The 27,919-nt window shown below is 53.7% G+C and overlaps 1 protein-coding gene across 3 annotated transcripts in view; it reads left to right on the top strand.

Moving 5' to 3' along the window:
* The window catches only part of Prkag2 (protein kinase AMP-activated non-catalytic subunit gamma 2), a 196,947-nt gene that overhangs the window by 77,739 nt on the left and 91,289 nt on the right, over nucleotides 1-27,919 (top strand). Inside the window, exon 1 of one of the 3 annotated variants that reach the window (XM_090333567.1) lies at nucleotides 7,509-7,785. The exons of the other annotated variants lie outside the window; for them this stretch is intronic. Within the exon in view, the coding sequence (XP_090189693.1) occupies nucleotides 7,695-7,785 (91 nt within the window). The 5' untranslated portion in view covers nucleotides 7,509-7,694. Of the gene's footprint in view, nucleotides 1-7,508; nucleotides 7,786-27,919 lie in introns of those variants that run through there. 3 annotated transcript variants of the gene reach the window in all.

The following is a 27,919-nucleotide window of genomic DNA, read 5'->3' as shown; positions in this document are numbered from 1 at the left end:
AGCTGAAATCTGAGGATCATCATTAGAAACCAGCTTGGGCAAAAGGGTCGTAAAACTATTTCCAGTTAACCAGAAAAATGGCTGGAAGTGAAGGTGTTGCATAAACACAGAGCACCAGCCGTGAACAAAGAAACTAAAGGACGGCACCAGGGCCTCCAGTTCAAGCCACAGTACCTGCGGACACATGCACATGCGTACGTGTGCACACACACACACACACACACTCACACACTCACTCCCCAGCTTGGCTAGGATGATCTCTCAGGCTGGTCCCCTCGTGCTTCGACTTCCTCAGTCTCCTGTAAGCCCTTGCACCTTTCTGCATCACCTGGTAAGATGTCTGCACCAGCCTGCGCATCCACCATCACTCCAGGGGCTCTTGTTAGGAGCTTCTGGTAGAAAATAGTGCTTAGAAAACTTTTCAGCCGGGCACAGTGGCTCACGCCTGTAATCCTAGCTACTCAGGAGGCTGAGATCTGAGGACCAAGGTTCAGAGCCAGCCCAGGCACAAAAGGACCTGAGACTTATCTCCAATTAACCTCTAGAAAACGTGAAGTGTGGCTTGGCTCAAGGGTAGGGTGGTAGCCTTGAGCTGAAGAGCTCAGGGACAGCGCCCAGGCCGAGTTCAAGCCCCATAACCCACAAAAAAGAAAAAGAAAGAATTCTTCAATACTGGGGTGCCAGTTATTACGGGGGTGTCCCGCTTCCTCAGCAGAAATAATTTAATGGGAATAAGCAAGAGAAAAGTTGAATAAAACAAAGATAGTCCAAACCCATAGTGGAGTTCTACATAGCTACAAAAACAAACAAACAAAAAAAAACATACCTTTGAACCAGTATGGTCAAAGACCTGAACACACAATTCCTAAGAGACATGACAAAGGCGCTAGAAAGTATCGGCATACTTACCACCTCTTGAAGTCCAAATTGTAGAACTTACACGTGTTCCTCCAGTGTCTATAGGTTTAACTTTCCATTGTGGTAGAAGGGAGTTTTGTGTAATTTTGACTCTTACCCCTTTGTGTGTGGGGGGGTCAGTCGTGGGACTTGAACTCTGGGCCTGGGCACTGTCCCTGAGCTCTTCAGCTCAAGATTAGAACTAAAAGAAGTGGAGCTGGGATTCAAGTGGCAGAGCATTCGCCTTAAGGAAACAAACAAACAAAAATCTCAGGGACAGCCTGAGGACCTGGAAAGAAGAAAGAAGAAAGCTAGAATTAGGAAGGGGATGAGTCAGGTCCCATCAGAGCTTTCTACAGGCGTTAAGGAGGCCTGGTATGGTGGCTCATACCTGTAATCCTAGCTATTTAGGTCAAGATTGGGGGATCATGGTTCGTAACCAACACCAAAAGTACCTGTCTCACATGGTGGAGTGCCTGCCTGAGTCCAGCCCCCAGGACCACGAAAACGAAAGAATATTTTCTGCTGAAAATAGGCACATTCCTGGGTTTTTCCCATGAAGATAACTCGTCTAGCCTCTCACTGCCAGTTCTCGATGGCCTTAGAAATCACTGGTGTGAGCTGAGGCATGTGAGCAGACTTGGTTTGTCTCTGCCAAGACAAACACTCTCTTGTCACTCTAAGAGCCTCTGACTCCAGTTCCTGTGGGCGCCACGAGGCTGTGCATGACTGTGAGTGTGCCGGGTGACTGGGGGTGACGTGGGTAAGGGAGGGGGTCTGCCACTCAGACACAGCCAGGGCCCCTGCAGAAGGCATGAGGATGGCACAAGGAATTTGCAGGGAGTCACGTGCCATGTGACCTTTAGAACTTTCTACAAAATACAGCTGTAGTCCTCTGGGGTCCATGGGAGAATGTAAGCCATTGGGCTCCAAGGAACAAGTTGTTTCTCCCCAGCTCCCAGGGTCCTGCACCTCTCACATCCTGTGATTTTGATTGGACGGCAGTGGGGCTCCTGTCACATCCCGTGATTTGATTGGCCAGTACTTGTTCACCTCTCACATCCCATGATTTGATTGGCCAGCACTCATTCTCCTCTTACATCCTGTGATTTTGATTGGATAGTAATCTGTCTCCTCTTACATCCTGTGATTTGACTGACCAGCAACCAGGGGCTCCTCTCACTTCCTGTTACTTTGAGCTTGTGATTTTGATTAGAAAGTAGTGAATGTCCTTCGTCCTGTGGTTTTTGATTGACTGGACAGTAACGAATCTCCTTCGTCCTGTGGTTTTTGATTGGACAGCAATGGGTTTGCTTCGTCCTGTGATTCTGAGTGCACATTGGCCATGCAGGGACGTGAGTGCTTTTCGGGCACAGTCTGAAACAGTTCTAGACTGACTTCCGGCTGGTGTGTTTTGTCTATTTTTCCAACATTCCTATAACAGAGGGCATGTCCTGAGGTCCCAGGACGGGGGGGGGGGGCGGGGGGGACCTGTGGGGCCAGCACGAAGAGGTCCAAAGCAAGGACAGTCCACTCCAAGTCTCAGTTACTTAACTCCCTTCCAGGTATCTGGTGATGGTGTCAGTGAAACACAACCTAACTCAACCTCAACATGGCTACAGTGATAAGGAGGATTAGGGGTCAGTTTGGGGGTTTTATTTTAATACCATTGGAAGTGCACAGGTAAGGGCAGGCTTCAAGAGGACTGCTCCTGTGAGTGCTCGTGGACTTCTCGGTGTGTGTGAGGAGACAAGAGGGAATGCCACCTCCGCTAGTGTCACAACAAGGACCATTGTTGAGCTGGCAGTTCTGGAAGCCTGGACTGCAAGCCAGGCCTTTGCGTCTTTGCTCACCTCCCAACCATGAGGGCTGGCCTCCTGATCACCGGCAGACCCACCGAAGTCCAGCGTTTGCCTGCCTCTTCCGGTGTCCAGTCAGATCACACAGTACGGTGTGATCGGGTGCGGGAGGCCCACACCTGTAATCCTGTCCTCGGAGGCCGAGGCCTGGTCATGGGTGGTCACGTCTGTGGACTGTTATCTTTAATTAGCCACCAGAAAACCGGAAGTGGTGCTGTAGCTCTCGGTGGTAGAGCTCTAGCCTTGAATGTAAACCCTTAGGGGCAGCACCCAGGCCCTGAGTTCAAGCCCCATGACCAACCAAAAACAAATTTAAAAAGGAAGAAAGAACGCACAGCACAGTGGCTTCTCTGTACCAGATGCTCTGAGATGCACATGCGATGCATGGACCCAGGGCGCGTCCATGCACTAAGCTCAGCGCTTCCAGTCTTCTAGGGTCTGCAGACACCCTGCTCCCCTCCTCGGCCTCCCCTGCCCCTGGCACTACCATCTGTAGGACAGTCCACTTCACACCATCCGGCGGGTGGGCACATCTGGAAAAACCCAGATGTCATGGGCTGTGTGTAGTAGACGCCAGCTTAGGGTAAGTGTGCCTGCGCTTGGAGCCCCACGAAGAGCAGCCATGGCCTGGGGGCTGCCCTGGGCCCTGGGCTCTGCGTTCACTAGTACCCCTCCCCCACAGTTGCTGTTTTCAACTCTGGCCCCCATCTCACCAGTTCCTCATCCCCTCCCCGCTCTTCCCCTTTTGAAAAAATCCCCAGGTGTGGAAGGCTCCCTGAGTCACACTTGCATGAAGACATTTTGCCTGTGTTCCTTCGGGATGTCAAATGGTGGAGCCGTGACGAGTGGGCACCCTCCTGTGGGGTGGCCTCGCCAGGCCGTCAGTCATGGTGGCCACTGAGCATGGCACCTGACCACCGAGTCAGGGAGCTCTGTGACTGTGGGATGAGAGGCGTGGCTCCAAGTGAAGGAATTCCACGCCTGTGTGGCTCCAGCATGAAGACCTGGGGAGACCAGATGATTACAGCCAGTCCATCCCGCACTGGACCTCGGAGAGAACTGAGATTGCCTGGCCTGCTGGTGCACCCTGGAATCCCGGTGCTCCCGAGCCCGAGGTCGGAGGACTGAAGACTTGAAGCAATGAGCTATATAGTGAGCCACAGCCTCAAGAAAGGAGGAGAGGAGGGCCGGGAGTGTGGCCTAGTGGTAGAGTGTTTGCCTAGCATGCATGAAGACCCAGGTTCGATTCCTCGGTACCACATACATAGAAAAAAGCCGGAAGTGGTGCTGAGGCTCAAGTGGTAGAGCTCCAGCCTTGAGAAAGTCCAAGGACAGTGCTCAGGCCCTGAGCCCAACCCCAGGACTGGCAAAAAAAAAAAAGAGAGAGAGGAAGGGGAGGAGGAGAAGCAAAAGAAAAGGAGAAGAAGAAGAAGAGGAAGAGGAAGAGGAAGAAGAAGGAAGAAGAAGGAGGAGGAGGAGGAGGAGGGAGAATTTACACCACAGAAATTGGCAATTACTACCCATCAATCCTCCCTCTGCCTCCCAGAGAGCTGCTATTAAGTGCCCATTGCTTCTGCCCCTGGGAAATGGGTGTCCCTCGCCAGCTCCTGGGCACAGGTGGCACGGGAAGCCCCTGTGAGTGAAGCCAGGAGGGCACTGTGCAGGCGGGTGTAGTGGTGCCCCCTACGGAAAGGTGCCCTGGACTCGCCGTGGCCTCGCTGAACTCACTGTGGCTCAGCCCGGTCCCGAGCACCCAGGACCCTTCCAAGGCCCAGCTGCCCCCTTGCCAGCTGTGGAACCTGCCACGCGTGCACCATCACTTTGGGGAGAGGGAATTGAGGACTGACGGTCAGGGGCATGTAAGTCCATAAACAAGTCTTATTACTTTGCTAATTAAAATAGCTTTCTTGGAGGACAAGAATGCCTTTGGCTGATTGGCAGCTGCTAATCCCCTCAGTCAACCCTGATCTAGTTCTTTTGCTGCAGGTTTAATGACTTCTTGACGAATGAGGAGCCGGGGCTGCAGGCCTGTCCTGCTGCCCTTTACATGAGGTCCGTTTCTACATCGTGTATCGTATCATGGCGTGAGATCACCTTTTATTTAAATAGGCCTCTTGCCTCTTCCTCTTCGGGATGAGGAAGTATTCAGTGGCTGTGCTGCACTGCGTTTGGCACCCCTGCGGCCTAGCATTTTGTTGGTTAATTGGAGATGGACTCAAGGACTTTTCGACCCCGGGTGGCTTCAAACTGTGATCTTCCAGGCCTCGCCTCTTAGGTTACAGGCTGGAGCCATCGCACTAGCCCTTCTACAGCTTTCACTCTTGCGTCCGGCTTCACTAGATGATAACCCAGTGGCCTGGAACTCATGTATCATGAGCTGGCCTTAAACTTGCAATTCTCCTGCCTCAGCTCCTGAGTGCCAGGATTAAGGGCATGAACTACTATGCCCAGTCTTGCTAGTTTATTTTTTTAAGTCTAGTAAGCAGTATAATTTTGGTTCCAGCTGAACTGATCTGGCCTCCCCCATGTTGGCCCCTGTTCTGTGAGTTCGTGTCCTCACTCAGGAACCTCAGATCGCCTTTGCTGCCCCCTGGCCCAGTGGGAAGGCGGAAGAACTCTGACCTGGGACTCCTGGACGAGGGATAACTGGGTGGTGCTCTGAAAGGTGCGGCCGCCCCTCCCGACCCACCTGGCTGGACGTGCAAGGCACAGGGGACCCCTTTTTCTGAGTCAGTCTTCACAGACCACGAGAGCTGAAGCCCCTCAAAACGGGGAAGTCCTTGCTTCCAGCGGTGGTGAGAGGCAGGCCTCTGAGCCAGGCCCTGGAGAGCCCTAGGCTTTCCACAGCTCGGGTTGGAAGGCAGGGACATGGGGAAGCAGATAGAAAATCCAAAGTATGTCCGGAAGATGGGAAGTGGGCTGAGCACCAGGGCAGGGGTGGGGACAGCCCAGGACCTATGCTCAGACTGGCTCCTGCCCTGAAGCCCAGATTGGGACTTAGACTCGGTGGCTGTGGAGGAAGCTGGAGGAGACAGTGGGAGCCAGAGAAGCTGAGGGCAGCCGGGGCTGGCGAGTCACTCCAGGTAGAGAGGCCTGGAAGGGCAGAGATGCATTGTTCAATGGGGGCGCCACGCCAGGGAGCAGAGGCCTGGAAGAGAAGGGCCAGGCCCACAGGTGTGAGAGAGCAGTCGGGCTCGCCCTCGGACTGACGTGCAGGAGGGTGTGGGGGCAGCCGGCGGGGGCAGGAGCTGAGAGCCACAGCTCCCTCCTGCGGCCAGGGAATCTCGGGCTTCTCTCCCGGAAGCTGTGGGCTGTTGCAGATGCCCCCACCCGACAGAGCGCTGAACGGCTGGTGGATGAGAGCTGGCGTGGCCCCACTGGTAGCTCAAGACCTTCCTCAGGGTGGCAGGGTCTGTTTCTAACTTCTGCTCCCTCCAGCCCATCATTTTCAGATGCTGGCTTTCATGGTAAACTTGCTGGTCCTGCTGCAGGACCCGGGCTGGGGACGCGACATAGTGATTTAACCGCTGTCCTGCTGGTCCTGGGGGAATCCACACAGATCCACTCATGAGCAGCTCAGAAGGGGAGATCCCAAAGTCTCATCCTGCCAGCCTCACACAGGGGGAAGTGCGTGGCCAGATGTGGGCGAGCAACTTTCTCAAGATCACCACAGTGGTTACTAGCTGGGCAGGAAACTTCTCTTTAATGAGGATATCAAAGAAGAAGAGGAGGAGGAGGACGAGGACGAGGAGGAAAAGGAATATAATCTGGGTGCCAGTAGCTCAGTTTTGTGAACCTAGCTACTCAGAATGCTGGGATCTGAGGATCATAGTTCAAAACCAGCCTGAGCAGGAAAGTCCATGAGACTCATCTCCAGTGGACTACCCAAATGCCACTCAAGCGAAAGAGCTCAGGGTTAGCACCCAGGCCTTGCGTTTAAGCCCCAGAACCAGCACCTATAAAACCCAAAACCTTGTTTTTTATAATGCTACACGTTTTTAGTTGCAAAGCACATACAAAGTAAATATGTAAGCCTCTAACTTATTCCATCAGAGGTTTGGTTTAGGAGCTGAGATTAGCACTCCAGGCCTAGCTCTGCCACTGACTGGCTGCCCAGTCCCATCTGGAACCTCAGTTTCCCCACCTGTCATGGGGAGGGGCTGAGCTAGTGGATCTCTGATTCAATTGCTGTTGCACAATTCTCGGCCAGTCAGGAGCTTGGGTTACAGGTCTGCAGAAAACCTGCCAAGTTCCAGGGCAGCCCTGGACCTCTCTGAAGACCATCCTGTTTGCTTTCCCTGGGTGAAGCAAGAGCCAGCAGAGGTTCAGCTGCTTCCAGCCCTGGTCCTTGGCTTTTCCCCAAGCCACAGCCTCTGCCCCATGGAGCCCTGAAGCACAGGGATCAAAATAGTCCTGTGATGTCATGTCGTAATGGCAGTGAGTGCTGGCCAATTGGTGCCAGGATTTGTCGGCGCAGGGTGGTTTCCTATTACAGTCTTTTTAAAGAGACATCAGAGACATCGCACATGACTGGTTGGCGAGCTGTGTCTCTTCAGGCTCTCCTCTTTTTTGAAGTTTAAGGAGAAAAAAGAACTGTGGAATGTCTTCAGGCCGCTGATGTCAGCCGTATAAACAGATCCCCTGCGAAGCTGTGTCTGCCTGGGGCAGGCGGCCTCTGCTCTACTTAAGGACAGGGCGGGAGGCTGACACCACTACTGGGGCTGAGCCGGTCAGGACTGCTGTGCTGAGACTGAGAGGCGGTGAGATTCCATCGCCCTGCGGGCACAGCCACAGCAGGCCTGGGAAAGGGGCCCTGTGTGCCAGGCGCTCAGACCCACTGGCTGTGGGCACTTCCGTCCCCTGCGGCGGTGGCTAACCCAGGGCTGACGCCGGTTCTGAAATGCCCACCTGCCGCCACCTCCACGGCCACAGCTACCCATGAAGCGCTTCGGGAGCCTCAGGAGCAAGAAATCCAGGGACCAGAACCGAAGCACTCAGCGGCGCCAGTCAGAACCCCACGGACTCTTTGGTAGGATGCTGCCCCTTGGTGGGCTTCTCTGGTGGCCTGTGCTGTGGGAGTGTGCCCGGGGTGCCCGGGGTGGCAGGAGCGCTGTGGCTGTTTCCTCTTGCTCCGGGCATCACTCTGACACTAATTACAGGCTAAGTGACCACTTGCCATTTCGTAACGCTGTTTTCTAAAACTGCTGTCTTTCTCTAGCCTTATAGGTCTCCATGAAGCTCAGATTCTTAATAGGCAAAAAACAAAGCAAACAACAAAGAAAAAACAATGGATTGGAGAAGAGTAAGAATCAGTGGGAAAGCCAGGTGCCGGGCGCTGGTGGCTCTGCTCGTAATACGTACTACTCAGGAGGCTGAGCTCTGACAATTGCAGTTCAAAGCCAGCCTAGGCAGGAAAGTCTATGAGACTCCTCTCTCCGGTTCACCACCAGAAAAGCCAGAAATGAAGCTGTAACGCACATGGTAGCACACCATCCTTGAGAAGGGGTAGTGTCAGGCCCTGAGCTCACGCCTAGTATTAGCCTAGTCCACAGGCATGAGAGAAATGTGTGGGAACTTTCATTTGGAATCTTCTAGTGTAAGTGTGTGTGTGTGGACACCTATTGATGAGGAGAGGGAGAAGTCTTACTCCCTTCCCTGCCCCATCCTGTGTCTGAGCAATGGATGTCAGAGGTCAGGGTTAAGGACGGAAGCAAAGCACCTGGTTTGTAGTGTCTGTTGAGGAAGGGCCTGTGTCTTGGTCTCCTTGTTTGAGGGGTTTCAGGGGTGCGGACCTGCGTGGCAGGAGTAAAAGGGCCAGCATCCATGGCTCAGGACCTGTCGGCATCCATGTGTGTGGCTGGGTGGTACTCTCCCTTGGGAGTCACGTGGGTGGATGGCAAAGCTGCCTCGGTTCTGGGGAAGCTGTGTCACCTGCCATCGAGCTGTGGACAGCAGAGGGTCCGCTCTGAGGATCCGCAATTGTATTCTATAGGAAAATGGGGGCTTGTGGAACAGACCCCCAAAGCTAAGCACAGTGGCTCAAGCTTATGATCTTAGCTACTTGGGAGATAGAGATCGGAGGTTCATGGTTCAAGGTCAGCTTGGGCAGAAAAAAAAAAAAAAGAAGCTTATGAGACTTGCTTTTTTTTGGTGGGTCATGGAGCTTGTTGTCCCTGAGCAATTCAGCTCAAGGCTACTGCCCTACTTCTGAACCACATCTCCACTTCCCCTTTTCTGGAGATGAATCGGAGATAGGACTGTCATGTTCTTTAGTGTGCAAGCTGGCTTTGAACCTCAATCCTCAGATCCCAGCCTCCTGTGTAGCTAGGATCACTTCTGAGACTTTGTCTCAAGCAATGCCTGGGTATAGTGACTTGTACTGTCCTCCCAGTGACATGGGAAAGACAAGGAGAATTGTGACCCAGCCACAAATAGCCAATGCAAAGCTGGGTGCTAGCAACGCACATCTGTCATCCTCGCTACTCAGGAGGCTGAGATCTGAGAATTGTATTTGAAGCCAGAAAATCTGGGAGACTCTTATCTTCAATTAACCACCAAAAAGCTGAAGTAGAGTTGTGGTTCAATTGGTAGAGTACTAGCCTTGAGCAATAAAGCTCAAAGACAGCACCTGAATTCAAGCCCTAGTACCAACACAAGAAAATAAATACATGAGTTTAAAAAAAAAAAAGAAAAGCATAAAAAAAAAGACTGGAGCAGTTGTAGAGTATCTGCTTCACAAGCTTGAAGCCCTGAGTTCAAAGCCCAGTAGAGCCCCTCCCCTCCCAAGACTTATTTTTCTGTTTTAATAATACAGAAATAAACACTGACTGTAGAATTAAGTCAGACCTATTATTGAAGTGAAAATCTGGCTTCACTAAGGGGATGGGCAGACAGACCCACTATTAACGGCCTTCTCTGTGCCAGACAGTGGTTTGTGCCGTGTTGTTTAAGAGCTGGCTGTCATCCTGTCTCCTGCATGCTGAGATCAGAAATAACATTTGCATCTCCACCGAGCTCCATAAGGACACGCATGCAAATGCCATCAGGTTCTTTGCCTTCAGGGTCGAGAAGTCAGGGCTGCCCCTGTCTCCCTCTGGGATCTGATGTGCCAGTAGAAACCTGGGCTTTTGGCTTGGGCCAAGGCCACCCTCAGGTTCCCAGAGCCAGGGATCCAGGCGATCATCTGTCTGACTTTTCCTATTATTGGAGTTGCAATAAGCCAAGAGCTGGGCAGCAGAAAGGTACCAGCCCCTCCCAACCGCCGAGTGAAGGAAAAACAGTGGAGGAATTTGAAGGAAGCCTCCCCTAGCACCCACATCCTTCTCCCCTCCTCCCTTCTTCCCAGTTAACTTGACCGGCTTCTCAAGGCCTGGCTGAAGGTCACCTGGTGAAAACACCCTGGTGTCTCCCTGCGTCTTCAGAGTCAGGTCTCCAGGGGCTGCTCTTTCGGCAGTCTGAACGCAAATCCCAGTGTAAACTCATCCCCTATATAAACCTGAAGATGGTGTGATGGCTTCTACACATTCCACCCCGGCCAGTCATGGTGGTGTATGCCTGTAATTCCAGCTTCTTGGGGGTCATAGGTGAGAGGATGGAGGTCTGGGCTGCCCTGCGCAAAAGTGTGGGACTATATCTGAAAATTCTACTTAAGGCAAAAAGGACCGAGGGAATGGCTCAAGTGGTAGCTACAGTGTCTGCGACTGTTCTGCTGTTCTTGGATATATTATTTCAGGATTCTGCGTTCAATCCCTTTCCAGAAACTTCCTGTCCTTTCCTCAGGCGCTCCTGTCACACAGGAATTCTCGGTGAGGCCTCTTCTTCCCCAGGAAAGCTCCTTTGTGGGGTCCTGAACGTCCCTGCCTTTCTTTCCCCACCACCTTGAGCAGAGAGTGCCGGTCCCCTCTGGACCCCGCGGCGAGCTTCTTGTTCTGCCTGGTGTCTTCCCTGCCGTTCTTCTGGTTGTCTCGGTTGCACACTTGTGCTCCTGACTCGGCCCTGCAGGCATGCATACGCACAGGCACACAACCTCACACTGGCACCGTCCACACTCCACATGCAGATGTGTAGAGGAATGCTCACCTTTAAACCCAGCGAGACTCTGCCCACCTGCTGTCTGCGCCCTTGTGAGCTGGGCACCCTCTCACCAATCACCCTCTGCCAGCCTGTGTTTCCCTCTGAGCTGCCACCCTGGGGCTGGACCAGGCCCCTGCTGGCCACACGTGCTGAGGACCCTTCTGAATCCCTTTTCCTTGAGACGGGCAGGCAGGCAGGGGTCACCTACCAACTGGGTGGCAGGTAGCAGTCACCACACCTGAGCCCTCACCAGGCCTTGCCCTTACCTGCCCCATCCCAGGTCTTCTCAGGGGAGAAAACTAAGCCATTGTGTGCGCAGGCTTCCCGGAGCAGCGTGATGGTTGCGTTTTTGGTGTAGTTTTGAGGGGAAGCAGTGGACATGTCTTTTGGGTTGCTGAGTCCTAAGCAGAATTGAACACTAGAGAAAACATGGCCAGACCAGGTATCTGAAGGGTGAAGGTATACTACAGCAAGACTGTGGCGCCCAGCAGAGGAGTAGATGGAGGACAGGAAGGGGTGGGTTTTGATAATGGAGACTCTGGACCGTAGTGGATTAGTTTCACCTGGCCCTGGTACCTGGGGCCGGAGCTGGATGCCTGGCTGGACCCCAGACGCCTCTGTGCCTCCGCCCCCAGGCCCACCAGGGCAGGACCTGGCTCAGGATCAGCGCTGGGCACTCAAGGTGACCACCTGGGCTTCCAGCTCTTCAGTACGACCAAGAGTCCAGATGGCGTGGAGAGCTGAGATTTGTCTTTTCAATGATTAAGAAGAAAAAAATATGTGAAGTCTAAATAGTGGGGAGAACAAATCAACAGGGAGAGTTCCCGGGGTGAGTCTCGTGTACCACCCCGTATTCTTGGCCCTGAGCCTCAACAAGTGGGGGCGGGGTGCAGGGCGAAGCTGGAGGGGAGGACATCGTCACCACAGACACACAGGGGAGCCGCCCCCATGGTCCTGGAGAAATCCAGCCGGAAGGGGACTTCAAGGGAGAAATGGATGGACCAGTGGTCGCTGGGATGGATAGTAGATGGGATGGTGTCCAGCTCCAGGCCCAGAGCTAAGAGCATCAGGAGACAACCTGGTGCCCTGGGTGGATTCAGGATGGACAGGCAGACAGACAGACAGACAGACAGACAGACACACACACACACACACACACACACACACACACACACAGGAACACACAAGGAAGCTGTTTGTGTGCACATGTAGTACTACGAGGGCTTGAACTCAGGGCCTGGTGCCATCGCTTAGCTTTCTCACCCGAGACTGGCTCTGTACCACCTGAATTGTACCTCCACTTCCAAGTTTTTGGTGGTTAATTGGAGACAAAAATCTTGCCGACTTTCCTCCTTCAAACGGCTTTGAACCATGATCTTCAGATTTGGGCTTCCTGAAAAGGAAGCTTTGGTGAGTGAGTGCCTGAGATTCCTGGCTGAGGGACGTAATTCATCAGCCGAGACTTCCTACAGGCTAAAGAGAATCAGTGCAGAAACTTGAGGGCTTGGCTTAGCAGAGTTCAGGCTCCCCAGAAGGCTCTGTGTGTAATTCAAATAACAGCTAGCTCCTGTGGACCGGAAAAGACAGCACAAGTCTGGAATCAGAAAGCAGGTTATTCCAAGTCAAAACACAGATGATCACGGCCTAGGCCACAAACTCAAGACACCAGGAAGGACGCAGGACCCCAGGGAGGGTGACACAGCTTTTTCTAACCCCCAGAGAAGACAGGTGGAGCACAGAGGGGAGGGCATTGGCTTCCGTGAGGCTAGAAGGCTCCTTCAGAACTCACGTGTGGTCTCACGTCCAGCCCTAAGGTTGGGTGAGACATGACTGTCGCGCTCACCCTGTTGTCATGACCATAGTCTCCTCTTCCTCCTCCCCTCCCCGCTGACGGAATCTCACTAGATGCAGACTCCAAGCTGGCCTCCAACACTGGATGCTCTGGAATTGCTGCACTGAGAGAGCCACCAGTCCTGGCTAGTCTCGCCCTTCCAGGTCCCATCTTACCACAGGGTCACAGTGGGAAACTCACAAACCAGCCGCAGTCTACTTTGAGAACATTCGCACACACCTCTTCCCAGCGAGCAAGCCCGGGCCCCCCCCCCCACGCACGTCCGCGGGTCAGATTCCCAAAGGGGGCCCCAGGCAGTCATCCCACTCTGTTCTCTGAAGCCCGTGCCGTGGAAGAATTCCAGTAAACACGAGCTCCACTGTAGAGAAACCATCATCAGAATTGAAGGTGCTTCTGTGGAGCAAAGAAAGGGGGCCGGACGTGACGGGTGTGGGCACTGAGCTTTACGGTGATGCCAGCATGTGAGGCCAGCGGCTCGGGAGAGGGCTGCCTGCCATGGTGGATGGGGTGCGCATACAGGAAATGCCAGGTCTGGTCAGAAGGCAGGGGTGAGGAAAAAGGGGAAAGGGCAGGGTGGTGTGAGCAGATTAGGACTTTAATTTCCCAACGTTGCCATTCCCCACATCCACTGGCAGAGAACCCTCCTCCCTGTGAGAGCCAAGCGTCCAGCCTGGAGACCTGTGGGCGATGGCTGTGGAGGAAAGTCCAGGAGGCGCCGGTGAGAGGATGGGCTAGGACAGACACAGCCTGGCTTGTGCGCCCCAGAGCTAGGGCAGGAGCTGGACAGCGCCCTCCGCTGGTGTTAAGGGACACAGCGGCCACCTTGTGTGATCTGGAAAGCAGATTTTCTTTCTTTCTTTCTTTCTTTTTTTTTTTTCCAGTCCTGGGCTTGGGCTCAGGGCCTGAGCACTGTCCCTGGATTTTCTCAAGGCTAGCACTCTACCACTTGAGCCACATCACCACTTCTGGCTTTTTGCTACGTATGTGGTACCGAGGAATCAAACCCGGGTCTTCGTGCATGCTAGGCAAGCACTCTACCACTAGGCCAAACTCCCGGCCCTTGAAAGCAGATTTTCTTTGAGACAGCTGTCAGAATGGCATAGGATGGAAGCTGCCCTTCTGGAGATTTCAATGGCCCAGCATCAATATTCCCTGGCCTCCTTCTGTGTGCTAAGCAGCCAGAGGTGATCAGGACTCTGATGAGTGACCACTCAGTGGTCAGTTGGCTGAAAGGAGACAACTAAACTGTGCCGTGGCTCACACTTGTCATCCCAGCTACTAGGGAGGTAGAGGTCTAGAGGATGGAAAGTGGAGGCCATTCAGAGCAAAAGTTAGCGAGACTTCCTCTCAACTGACAGCTAGACCCTAGTGATGCTTGACTGCCATCCCGGCTATGTGAGAAGAATAGCAGAGAGTTCTGAGGCCAGCCAGGACAGAGCTGAGACCCAACCCCAGAAAATAAAGCAAAAAAGAACAGAATGGTGTGTCCATACCGCATGTGTCCTTGCCTCAAACATCCTTTAAGCCACTACTCTGCCACGTTGTCCACAGACATGGGTGGCTCCTGGTGGAACCTGGAAGCATATTCTTGCACTTCTATCCAGGAACCTGTTGGACTGAAGTGATGGCCACTGGTGGGGGGCGGGTGCACATGCGAGCAGCCTGAAGTATGTCCTGCCTCCCCCCATAAGCTGTGAGCAGGTGGAGAGCCTTGCCTTTCTCCTGCTCCCAAACTGGAACTCATGCCTGGCTCTGCAAATCCAGGCCCACCCGTGGTGGTCTTTGCGGGACACACATGTCTCTCTGGCCCAGCGGAGGAGGTGCCTGCTCCATCCTGGGCCAGCATCCTTCCTCGCCGCTGGAAACAGCAGTCGTTCTGGGTTTCTAGCCACTCACTGTCGCCATGGCAACCCTGACTTACCCAGCCACACACTAAAAATAGATCACCTTCATCCCGAGATAGAAAACCAAAGATCAAACAGGGAGGGCCCAGAGGGACACCCGGCCCCGCACAGTGGATCAGGGCTTCGGTAACCCCCATGCCAAGTTGGGAGGCCAGGCAGTGCCTTGCCCCGCCCAGTGTCCTCCAAGCCGGAGGGATGCAACCTGCTCCGGCACCAGGCACCCCGCTGTCTTCTTTCTAATCTGAAACAATGAGTTGAACAGTAAATCCTAACGCGCCTTCCTTATTCAGTCCTTGTTTCTGTCTTTCCCTCCCTTTTTCTCTGGGCCCTATCTGTGCCTGGCTTTGTAGCTCCTGCTGGCCTGGAATCCTCAGTCCTCCCGCCCCCACTTCTAGTGCTGAAAGACAGGATTGCTCTACCATGCCTGCTGTGACTATTTTCCAAGGACGGAGACTTAATGAGTAGGATGGCATGAGAACTCAGAATCCCCGGCTATGAGAAGGGGTTGAAAGGCTTGGCCCTGTTGTGAGTGAGAATGCACCCACAGAGGGGGGGCACATTTCAATATTCCAGGAGCTGCCCAGCTGGTGAGGAGCCGTCTCCTCCTCGTGTGCCCTCTTGTGGGAACGAGTAGGAGAGATAGCCTGTCCTCGGGGTGGCACATGAAATTACTTCTCAAGCATTCCATCGCATTTTCTAAATTGTACTTGTAAACAATAGAACTTCCTGAAAGCTAGAAAGTTGTTCCAGAAATGGCTGCCTGAGGGAGGAAGGGACCTCCAGGGGCTGTCACCAAGGCATACAAACCTGTCTGTGGACTTCACACGCCCGCCCTGTCTGAGAGTGGCAGCACTTCCTCTGGTGACTACAGAGATTAGGTGCCATGAGTCTGTGTGGCCCCGGCAGCCATGGCCACCACAGGCGGGTGAGTTTGCAGCGTCAGCTGGATGGACTGCGCCCCTCTGGGCTCTGAGCTCTCATCAGCACCCGTGCAGATGGGCTGGGGGCTCTGGGAACTGAACTTGGAACGCGGAGAGACCTGGGAGGCCAAGGGCAGCTGGGGCGGCGGTCCCCAGACTTAGGCCTTCCTGGGGACCCTTCTTGCTCCTATGGGACGCCCACCACCAGGAGCTCCTCTTGCTGCATCTTCCTCCTCTTCTTCCTCTTCCTCCTCCTCTTCCTCTTCCTTTCCTCTAGAGTTTTTTTTAATTACTGTGATAAATAGGCATTAAATTAGCAATTTTCTCAGAGCTAAGGTAATGCTGCATTCCTTGCAAGCTTCAGAAGCACCTCAATATCTCAGAGTCACTCAGCTACGCTTGGAAAGGGGAGACCCTAGCCCAGCTCTGTGGCTCCCCTGGGGGGAGGAGGTAGGGAGCTGCCAAGGGGATTGAAAGGTGTGAGAAATGGCACTGCTGGGCTGGGCAGGCGGCGGCGGTGTGGATCTAATCAAGCATGGTTTGTGTTAGCTGCACATTGCAGATTGGTAACAACAAAAAATGTACAGCTGGCAACTTCCACCCAAGATGGTGTTGAGCTGTGCATGACGGGGTCCCTGGGCCCAGCAAAGACCACAGCAGAGCCCCTGTGTCATTCCTGTCTGCCCCACCACAGCACTGCTGGAAGTTCAGAAGAGCACCTTGGCCTTGGCCGACCCCAGGAGGAGGGAAGGGTGCTAGGTGATGGGTGACAGGAGTACCGGTGGTTGGCAGTGGTGCTGAGGGAAAGGAAGCTCTGGTATCTGCTGGGAGAAAGGGGTGGGGGTTAGGGAGGAGGCAAGAGGTGTGGTGTGATTGAAGGGCAGGAAAGGGCAGGGCAAAGGGGCGGGGCAAAAGGGTAGGACTGGGAGGGAGAAGGAAGGACTTTAACAGTCTTACAACTGCCAGCTTTGTAGTCTGAGTTCTGGCCAGAGGCCCACCCAGGGGTTGCTCTGGTCAGGTCCTGCCTTCTCCCAATGCCCAGATGGAGAAATGCATGATGGGAAAGGGAGAGAGATGCATGGTGGGAAGGGGAGGAAGGATGGAGCAATGCCCAGTGGGAAAGGCAGAGGAAGGAGGTGTCTATACTGCCATCTTTGGGGAACAGACTTGAGCTTCAGCTTCACTGGGGCAGGAGAGCGGTAGGTATCTATGTCAGTCCTGATCAATGGCTGTTGCCGGGTTCCAGGGAAGGTGTAAACGCTGTCATCGCTTGAGGGGCACAGTCATGACATGAGCCCCCCACACCCCGTCCCCCTCATTGGAGGGGGTTCTGTTCTGTGACCTCTGCTATTCCTTGTTGCCTGTCAGTCCTGTCCTTTGGTTAGCAGGAGCGAGGGCGAGTCCCGCACAGTGGAGGTGGGGATGGCACATTGTCCTCTTGCTTTCTGTTACATTGGGGGCCCATGTGAGGAGGAGTCAGTGCTTTTCAGCAACAGCAGTTTCTAAGGTAAGACTTTATGCAGCCCAGTCTGTCAGACCACAGGCTGCAGTAGGAGTTCAGAGAGTTGTGGAGCCCGACTGCGGGTCACAGCTGTGTGCGACCACGGATCTCGTCGCAGGAAAGCTTTCCCATCCTGTCTTCCCGTGCCTGGAGACAAGGCGTCCCATCAGTAGCTTTTCAAAGACCCTCCTGGCTTCTACAAGCTTCCTAGCGATTGATTTTTGTGTGTTCTTTGCATACTTTACCTGCTTTTCTGGAGCTTGCCTTTTAGCCTTGTAATGGTGTCAGCCTACGCACAATAGAGAGGGTCTCTGGAGATGACTGCTTTCTTAGGAACAGAGAACAAAAGAAACCCATGCTTCCTGACAACCTGTGCTCCAGGAGACTGGATCAAGGGGGAGGTCTCGCAAGGCAAAATGAAGAGGGTGGTTATCTGACATTTTGAAATACTAATCCTTGCTTTACCTGAGTAATAACAGAGGTGGCCTGAGCCGGAGCTGGTGCAGGCAGCGTCTGGGCACGTGTGTCGTGGTCGTGAAGTTCTTTGCCTGTCTGGTTGTGGTGGCTTTTGTGCAAGGCTGCGGTCTGGCAGTCTTTTGTGATGGTTCTTGCTATCAGACTGTGACTAGGAGCTCCCCTCTTTCATAATCGTCCATCTTTAATTCTTTGTCTGTATTGTCTCGTTAGGGCTTGGCATGAGCAAGTCCACTTTGATGCCGACAGCATTGCCAGCAAGGCCTGCTTGCAGCAGCAGTAGTAAGAGGGAGGTGCGCCATTCTCCCCACATGAGCTGGCTTTGTCCTTCGTTCACTTATCTGTCCCCTGGGCATGCAAGATCCTTTCGTCTCCTTTCCTGTCCTGGAGTGTCCCTGGCTGCCGTGGGTGTCGGAATGTGTATGGAAGGAAAGCGGAGGAGCACAGACTCCATCTGCCTGCAAACACAGAGGGATACGGGGGGTGAGGGGGGCGCCATCACCCCTGCTTCACTGGAAGGACCTGGCTGGCTCAGCGGCACTTGTCATGTGTGGCTGGAATGTGGCCCTGAGCCAAGATCTTTCCTGTCTCCCCCTGTGGTGAGCCCTGGAGCCCTGAACCCCTTCCACATCCTCCTTGCTCAGGAGCATGCACCGGGAGCAGGGCTGACACGTGATTGAGTGACACACCACACACTCGCCCCCTCCCTGGTTTCAGTGCCTTTGCGGAGCCATGTGTCTGTCCCCACAGTCCCTTCAGAAATTTCCATCACACTAGGAAGAAACCCCATGGCCTTTAGATGTCAGCCCCACTTCCTCCCATCCTGATCCCCCAAACCCCAGCCCCTGGCGCCTCTATCCTTTCTGTCTCTATGGTTTGGCCATAGCATCTCTGGATGTTTCATAGACACAGACCCACCTGACAGGTGGCCTTTAGTGACTGGCATTTTTCCTTCAGAGCAGCTCACCCATTCTTGATCCATCTCGAAGGCAAGGCGGCTGTAGAAAGCAGACAGTGTCCCCTGAGCTTGGCTCCATAGAAGGGGTGTGCCAGTGGCTCCACCTGCCATGGGCTGAAGCCCTTTCAAAGCCAGTGAGGTCTGGATCACATCCAAGTCTGCAGTGTCATGGGGCGGGTCTGGGGGAGGGGGGAGGGAGAGAGCCGACTGAAGACCTCAGCGTGAGGGCTCAGCCCCTGCCAGACCCCACCCAGCCAGGGGATTCGTGGCAGGACTCGAGCCAGGGGAACCTCAGCCGCTCACCACAGCTGCGTCCAGACAGCCAGCACTCAGGGGTTCTGAGCTGTAGGGGAAGACTTGGAGCAGGAAGTGGCAGAGTGGGATGCGGAGGGAGTCGGGGCAGTGTTTGGACAGTCACCTTGGACCCCAGGACATGGGCTGGTAAAGAATGGTGGGTCAACTGACACCGGTGAGAGACTCTCAACTCAGCACCCTCAGTCTAGGCGTGGCCCGCGGGCTCCAGTGAGATGATATGTGAACTCTAGAAGCCAAATACCCCTTCCCGACAAAAGTTCAAACTCAACCCCGGGAGAAGTCTTCCACAGTGCTGTGTGGCACTGAGACAGAGGTCTCAGGACAGGCTCTAGGGGCACCATTGCAGCTGGGTTAGCCTCCAAGGAAGGAAGCCAGGTTCGAGGTCATTGCTTGTTGTGGCTTGGATTTCAGCCATAAACGCAAAGCACTTCTAGAAAAACCAAAGTGAAGAGCAGAAGGCAGGAAGGGAGCTCGGTGCTGGGGAGTGGAGAGGCCTGGGTCCTGGAGGACACACTGCATGACCATGGCGCTGAAGAGACAAGACATGGCCAGGGACGGGACTGGGCAGAAGTTTGGGGGCCATTCCTGGGGACCCATGTGCAGCAGACTTTCTCCAGGCCTTCTGATCAATGCACCGCCACCCCCGTCCTGCACACGAGGGCCAGGGGAGAGCAGGTCTCGGGGGCTCAGGACTGCACCCCCTCACCTATCCCTGGCCTGGCGTGCGTCTCCAGTGGTGGTCTCGGTATTGGTTTTCAAGAACAGATTCCATATGAGAGGCAGGAGAAGCAGGGCCCCTCCCCAGGCTGAGACGGGGATTTGGCCTGTGCCTCTAATTAGACCCATAGCCCACACACTCCTTCGCCTCTTCCATCTACGGGCCCAAGGCTGTCCTGAAATTCCCCAGTTGAAGCCCTAACTCCCAGCGTGATTGCAGGCACCCAAGGGCTTTGAGGAGACAGGGAAAGCTGAGGAGCACCGATGGCTCATGCTTATGATCCTAGCTACTCAGGAGGCTGAGATCTGAGCATCACAGTTCAAAGCCAGCTGGGGTAAGAAAGTCCATGAGACTCTTATCTCCAATTAATTACCAAAAAGCTGGGAGCAGAGCTGTGGCTCAAGTGCCAGAATGCCAGGGCACACACACAAAACTTTTTCTTGGCCAGGTCACCTTGAAAGGAGTGGTGGGTGTGACTCAAATTCTTTAGCTATTACAGTTACAGTTTCTTAAGTAACTCATCAGTGACCAATCTCTCTCTCTCTCTCTCTCTCTCTCTCTCTCTCTCTCTCTCTCTCTCTCTCTCTCTCTCTCTCTCACACACACACACACACACACACACACACACACACACTGGCATGAGAGCATGAACTTAGGGCCTCACACTTACTAAGCAGATGGTCTCACACTTAAGCCACATCCTAGTACTTATTTCTTTTTGTTTTGCTTCATTTTGCCTGTCCTAGGGCTTGAACTCAAGGCTTGGGCACTGTCCCTGAGCCTCTCTGCGCTCAGGGCTAGCTCTCTACTACTTTAGCCACAGCACCACTTCCAGTTTTTTCTGTTTATGTGGTACCAAGGCGTCATGCATATCAGACAAGCACTCTACCACTAAGCCAGGTGCCTGGCCCTCTTCGGTTATTTGAGATATACTTGCACATCTATCCGGGCTGGCCTGAACCAAGATCCTCCTTTTTGTACTTTCCACATAGCTACAATGGAAGTTTGCCCTACTGTTCTAGTGGTAGAGATGAGGCCTCAAGAACATTTTTGTCCAGCCTGGCCTTGAACTGTTCTCCTGTCATCTCTGCCACATACACTTGGGGAGTGGGGGGAGCCTTAGCCACAGCATCCAAGCCTTTGAATTCAACCTCAAAAAAAAAAAATAACTACACTCGTGAGTCACCACTTTGGGCACACATCTTCTTTTTTTAAAACTTGACTTTATAAGGACAGCCTCTTCCTTTCTTTGTTTCCCCGGATTCTTGTGGTGAGGGTGACTGCCAGTTTCTCCTACTGCCGGCACTCATTTCCCTAACGGGTGCCAGGTGCTCTGCATGCCAGGCTGAATTCCCATCCTGGTTTTTGCTTTCAGTCCATCTTTTTCTACCGTGCTGTATCATTTGTTCTCATTGGATTCAAACCACCAACCATTATACTTGCATTTATTTGAGTATATTTTTTAAATCTGGTCCTGGGATTTGAACCCAAGACTTGGGGCTTTCTTGCTTGCTTGGCATTCTACCACTTGCACCACCACGTCTCCAGCTTGCAGAAGAAGTGTGTATGAAGCCACATTATTGTGTGAGTCTGAACCATATCACGTGACAGGGAATGTCATCACCCAGGACGTGTTAGGCCGAGGCTGAGTTGACTTCTGTGTGTGTGGAGAATGGGGTGCGTTTGTGACTGATCACTTCTTGTTTGACAGCTGGAGCAGGGGAGTCCACTAAATCCAGATGGCCTCCATTTTTAGTGAAGGCACAAGGATACAATGTGGATAAAAACCAAAAGGGTAGCCTTGCAAGATGGCTCATGCCTGTAATCCTAGCTACTCGGGAAGTGGGATGTGAGGGTCACAGTTCCAAGCCAGATTGGGCAGGAAAGTCTGTGAGCCCCATTAACTCCCAGAAAACTGGAGGTGGCAATGTGGCTTCACGTGGTAGAGTGTGCCGGCGCAGTGGCTCACACCTGTAATCCTAGCTACTCAGGAGGCTGAGAGCTGAGGATCAAGGTTCAACGCCAGCCCGAGCACAAAAGGGCCTGAGACTCTTATCTCCAATTAACCTCTAGAAAACTGGAAGTGGGGCTGTGGATCAAAGGTAGGGCCGTGTCCTTGAGCTGAAGAGCTCAGGGACAGCGTCCAGGCTGAGTTCAAGCCCCATGACCTACAAAAGAAAGAAAGAAATATAGAAAGAAAAGTAGAGTGCTAGCCATGAACAGAAAAGCTCAGAGACAGCATCAGGCCCTGAGTTCAAACCCCACAACCAACAACAGCAAAAAAAAAAAGAAAAGAAAAGAAAAAGGAAATGCTCCCAGGAGGTCAAATGGAGGAAGGCTGCTCTGGGATCAGGACTCAGGAGTGTGGCAGTGTGCTAGCCCTGACTGCTGCTCCTGTCCTCCTTGTCTTCCTTGGGCTTCTGAGTCTCTTCCTGACTCTTCTCTCCCTGGCCCTTCCTTTTAATCCTCCTTGCCCCCCCTCCTTCTTTCCCTTTCCAATCCATCCACCTTTCTGGATCACCACGAAAAATTGGAGTTTTAGAAAAATTTCTCATGTACATGCACGTGTGTGTGTGTGTGTGTGTGTGTGTGTGTGTACATGCCTGTATGCATGTGTGTGCTTGTGCCAAAATTCAGACTTGAATTCAGAATCTGGGTGCTGCCCTTCAGGTTTTTTGTTGTTGTTTTTGTTGTTACTCTAGGTTGGCACTCTGCCACTTGAGCCACAGCTCCAATAATGGCTTTTTTTTGCCAGGGCTGACTTTGAACCATCATCCTCAGACCTCAGGCTCCTGAGTAGCTAGGATTACAGGTGTGAGCCACTGGTGCCCGACACATCAACTCCTTTTGCCTAGGCTGGTCTTGAACTTGTGATTTCTCGAATTTTTCCTCCCAAGTATCTAGGGTGACAGACCCGATCTCCACAGCCCTAGGTTAGCCATATTCTAGTGGCTCTGTCAGCTGGGAAGGCAGAAAAAAAAAGCTTGGTCTAGTCACCCAGATATTCAAGGACAGAGTTAGGAGCCCCACCTAGAAGTCTCTAAGGAAGGATGGGGACAGGACAGATCCTCAGACCCCAGCTCCCAATTTGTGTCTGGAGTGAAGCCAGGTAATTTTCACGTTCCACAAGACTTGCAGTGTCCATGTTATAGACGCTAACGCCCTACCTTCATGAGTGAGTGGTGGTTGATGCCGGGTGATAGGAGAGGGGAGGCTGGCTGTCCTCCTGTGTTAAACTTTTATAGACTCAAGCCAGATGCTCATGGCTCACATCTGTCATCCTGGCTACTCAGGGGGCTGGGAGCTGAAGATCTAGGTTCAAAGCCCTCCTGGGCAGACAAAAAGGAGACCCCAATTAACTAGTGAAAAGCCAGAGTGGGGATGTAGCTCAAGTGGTAGGGCACCAGCCTTGCATGAAAATGCTAAGGGACAGTGCCCTTGCTGTGAGTTCAAGTCCCAATACCAGCACCAAACACCTCTTTCAAACACAAACAAAATTAGCTCCACAGACATAAGAGTACCCTGCATCCTGGCCTTTGAAATCTGCTGATTCAAAGCCTGGCTTGCAGGTGGGGTGTGTCTCCAAGCCCTGCATTATAGAAGGGGATCTGCCTGGGAAAATCAGGGCATAGCAGAACAGAGGTCATAATTTCTTCCATTCCCTGCAGCCACTTTAAGGGATTTAGGTTTGCAAGCCAGCATATCTTATTTCTAAGATGTCAGCCTCTGAATTCTTTCTTGCTGGCCCTGGGCCCTTCTGGGATTTTTGCCTCTTTTCTCCATGTGTGTGGGCAACATGTTCTGTCATCTGCCCCAAGGAGACAGGAAAGTAAGAGCTGAGCTGCTTCAACTCCTGAGGCGGGGAATGAGCAGAAGGCCCCGTCCTCTGCTTCACTGCACAGCTACGCTCCCAGCATACTCTGCGCTCCAGGCATGCCATCTGCTTTGCCTGCTGGGAAGGTGCTGCTGATACCCAGTATGTAAATGAGTGATGGAGAAGGCTGGGGGGCCGGGGGGCCCTGAGCTGCTGAGCATCTGTCTCTACTGGGACCCTGGACCAGTGTGCACATCCCCACAGGAGCTCTGCTGACTCTGGCGGATGGAGAACTGTCCTGTCTGCCTGGTTCTCCTCTGCCAGTCATACTCCAGGCCACAGGGTATGTGTGGTTCTGCCACATTCGGAACACGCACAAAACTTCACAGGGTCCTTGCTTGATTATTTTCTTCAGTACTGGGGCTTAAACTCAGGGTCTTATGCTCTCCCTTAGCCATTTTGCTCAAGGCTGGCATTTTGCCACTTGAGCCACCCCTCCACTTCCAGCTTTTTGGTGGTTAATTGGAATCTCATGGCTGGCTTTGAACTGTGATCCTCAGATCTCAGCCTCCTGAGTGGCTGGGATGCAGGTGTGAGCCATCAGTGCCCACCTCTATCCTGGTTCTTGAACCCTGAGCTTGTGTGACGGGTCAGGCAGTGGATACTTCATGAGAACTGTGGTCACCGCAAAGCCACCTGGGCCCCGAGCACGAAGCCATTATAAGAGGAGAGCTGTCATGGATTCTCCCACCAGGCCACCCGTGAGCCTCTCCTCCCAGGTCACAGTTTTCTCCCCAGGAGAGGGGGCCAGCTGTCCACTGCTCCATCAAACCCAGCACTCAGGGAGCATCAGGGAACAGCCAGGGTGCCAGGAAGACACCAGAGGGTTGATCTGAGCCAAACTATGAGGTTGTGTTACACCACGAGACAGGTTCAGGTGACACTCAGCCATCACCACCTCCAGACATCACACCCTGACTCCAGATCTGCACAGCTGTTGTCACCTGAGAGGTGACGTCCCTTCCCCCACCCCCACCCCCAGAAAGAGGAGCCCCAGCACAGAGGCTGTTCCTCCATGCTGGTGCTATGGCAAGTCCGTGGCCTGGGCCCCTCCCCCCGCCTCATACGCCAACACCACCCTGTGCAGGCGGGGTGAGTCCTGAGTGTGAGGATGTCCAGAGTGGACCGAGTCCAGCCAAGACCTGGAGCCCACACAGGCCGGCGGCCGCGGGGAGGGGCCGCCCACGGGGGAGCTTGACGGGTGCCGTGCGTCTCATGATGACCCCTCGTCCACTTTGTGGATTAAACAGCTGCCTCTGTTCCTCCATCCCTTCCTTCCCGGGATTGGGAGCCGCCGGGGGTCCAGGGTTGCAGTGTGAGACTCCATTAGAATATCAGCTCCCTGGAGACCTGCTGCAGCACGCGGACTAAGCGCTCACATTTGTGACTGCTGCCCCTACCCCGAGTGACCCAGTACTATGGGCACAGTATTCCCAGGAGCATCTTGCCCCCCCACAGTCTCCCCACAGCACACTTGGGACCATCAAGACCATCTGCACAGCACTTGCAGTCTAGATTCCCATCCCAGTCTGTCCCCTTACCTAGCACCTCGAGCTCGGTACACCCAGCTGTCAGCACTCCGTGTCTAGCACTGTTACAGGTCTGTACGAAGGGTCAAGGCTAAGTCTCTGCCTCAGAGAATGTTTGCTGTGGGAGGAGCAGAGCAGGGTTGATGTCTCATATATCCACTCGTGTTGGGTCTGGGAGAGATTGGGAGAACTATGAAAGCTAAAGGTGGATGAGGGTGGAGCCCTCTGGGTTTGCTGATAGAGACCTGGCTTTGAGAAACAGCCAGGGCTGTGATGCAAACACAGGAGGGGCCCGGGATGTTTGGGGAGGGGAGAACAGTGAGTGCAAAGGCCCTGAGGCTCTGAGGTGGAAGCCCTGGGAGGCTTGAGGCTGGACGGGCTGGGGGTAGGAAGTGAGGGCTGGTGAGGGGTGATGGCACTCTGAAACCCTCCTGGTGGATGCCTTCTACTCCTGCCAGGGCCAACCCACTGCAACTGGCCAAGGCTCCCTGGAGGCACTCTGGGCTCCAGGTCAGGTTTGAGGGGCAGAAGCAGCTGGCAGAGCCAGTTCATCCAGAGGCTGCCGAGAGTTCCCCGGGGAGCTTTGGCTGGGGGCACTGCCACTGCTGACTTCTTGTTCCAGGAGAACACAGACTGCTGGCACCTCTCCTCTGAGCCCATTCCCTGGAAGGTAGATGGAAAGCGTTGCTTGAGCTCTAGAAAACCACAGGTGACTTGGAGGAGGCGCCATGCCGAGGCTGTCGGGGCCTGGTTTCCTGCTGGGACTTGGTCTTCCCGCAGAGGCCCTGTCCCCGACCCTCTCACTCCTCTGGCTTCTAGAGAAGGTGGGCGAGGCCACACCACCCCCAGGGGGTCGCTGGACATTGGATTCCTCCTCAGAGCCCGGGGTGAAGGCAGGAGGGGCCGTGCTGGGATCCTGGACTCTGAGCCAGTCTTCCAGGGAGGGACACTGACAGCAGCATGGACACCCGCCTGTGGCCTCGGGCACGTCCCCTGAGGTACCCCCAAGTCACACTCATGGTTAGTGGCTGCCAGAGACTTTCCCCTCAAAGGCGCATATCGCTGTGTAATGCACAGCTTGGCCATGAAAGCTCCATCCCAGAAGACACACACACACAAGCACGAACAGGAAAAGGAGTTCATTGTCAGCTCAGGCTGACAAGGCCACCTCTACCACGGGAGAGGGGGAAACAGCCACTGCGTCTTCAGGGGCATCCTTATACCACCGGGGCTAGGGACAGGAGGTAGCCCCCCGTTATCTCGGGATGCTGCCAGCTTCTCCTTCAACCTGCTGGCTGTGACAGAGCTCCACACAGCACAGGTCAGCGGTGTCAGTTACAGGAGATTGCGTCGGACACCTCGCAGAGTGGTTCCTGTCACCCAGGCCGCCAGGCGACGCGAGTGGGTAGCGGTGGTGTGGGGACATAGTCTCACCACTAAATCACAGGCTGCGGCATTGTTTGAGCTTATAGATTCAAAACCGAGTTCCCTCGCCTGGGCAGTGCCCACTTCCAGTGCCCAGCCTGGGCATCACGAGCACGAGGAGGGTTGTAAGGGCCTGCCCCGTGGTGTGCGGGGACCAGCCAGTCCCACTGCACGCTTGTGCGCATGCCTGGTGGGGCTCCTGCCACCTGCACTGTCTTTTGGGCAGGATAAATCTATCAAATAAAAGCAAGCCAAAAGCAGAAACTGCCTGTTGCTTCTCAGCCAGGGAAACAATAAACCCACAGCAGCGAATCCTTCTTCTTTTCTTTCTTTCTTATTTGTACCAGCACTGAGGCTTGAACTCAAGGCTTAGACATTGACCCCTCGCTTTTCCACTCAAGGCTGGTACTGTACCACTTGACTCACAGTTCCATTTTCAGGTTCTGGTTGTTGTTTTAGGTTAATTGGAGATCATGCTCTCATGGGTTATTCTTTCCTTGGCTGGCCTTGACTTGAGATCCTCCAGTCTTATCCTCCCGATAGCTAGGAGTGTGAATTCTTACGGTGGATATTCGATGGTAACATGAGGGAAGCCTTGAGCTATGTGCTGAAAGGGGGCTGAATCTCACACACGCTATGGAGTGAGAGGTCTCCATTGCATCGAAGGACACAAGCCAAATGTCTCCACGTACAGAAAATACAGAGCTCAAGCCAGGCACGGATGGACAGCCCAGCCTGCTATCCTGGCTAAGCTGGGGAAGTCACAAAATGGGCAGATCACGTTCAAAGCCAGCCTGAGCAGAAAAGAAAGATGTTGAGTGTGAGAGTACACGCCTGTCACCTCATCCCAACCACCACAGTCTGGGGTGCGAAGTAAGGCCCCCTAAAACCAGCCAACAAGAGCTGGAAGTGCCTCCATCGGGACAGCGCCTGCCTAACACATACAGGGCTGTGAGTTCAAAGTGTCTCCCTCCCTTCCCCACCCCAAAAGGGGGAGAAAACTGGAAAGAACTCAAAGCTCATGTGTTCAAATCTTTCTGGTGATGATCTTAGCCCTGGGTTGTGGCTGGCAGGGAACCTGGAGGCAGCTGCTCGGGGACTCCCAGGGTGTCTCCAGAGAATAAAGTCTCTTACCTCAATCTCTCCATCCACTCACCATCTGTGCAGGAAGAGCTGTGCATTTTCCTGCATTGTATGCAGTGAGGTGTGGGGAGGAGGCGGCCTGCCAGTCCTGTGGCCAGAGCTAGGAGAAGAATCACTGCAGCCCAGACAGAAGACACTGTGGAGGGCAGTTGTAGGTGATGCCAGTTCGTTTGCCTGCTGCTGAAATAAACTGCATGCACACCAGGAAGCAGCCAGGGAGTTCTGAAGGCAGACTTTCTTGCTTGGAGCTGCTCCCTTCTCTTCATGCGCATTGTTCTGTATGGCAGGCATCCACCTTTCCTTTCTTCCTTTCACGGAATGCGTCATGTGCAGAAGACAGGATAGGCCAGCGGAGGAGGCAGTGCAGGGGTGGGAAAGGAGGTACAGGCTAGGCCACACAGCAGGGAGGTCCCTGAGAGCTGACTGGGGACCCTGCCATCCAAAGATCTCTGGAATCGAGATGGCACCCTTGTTGGT

The sequence above is a fragment of the Megascapheus bottae genome, chromosome 5 (genome assembly GCF_031878675.1).
Source record: "Megascapheus bottae isolate mThoBot1 chromosome 5, mThoBot2.hap1, whole genome shotgun sequence".
NCBI lineage: Eukaryota > Metazoa > Chordata > Mammalia > Rodentia > Geomyidae > Megascapheus > Megascapheus bottae.
The sequence above is the reverse complement of the archived record's forward strand: the minus strand, read 5'-3'. Positions and strand labels throughout refer to the sequence as shown.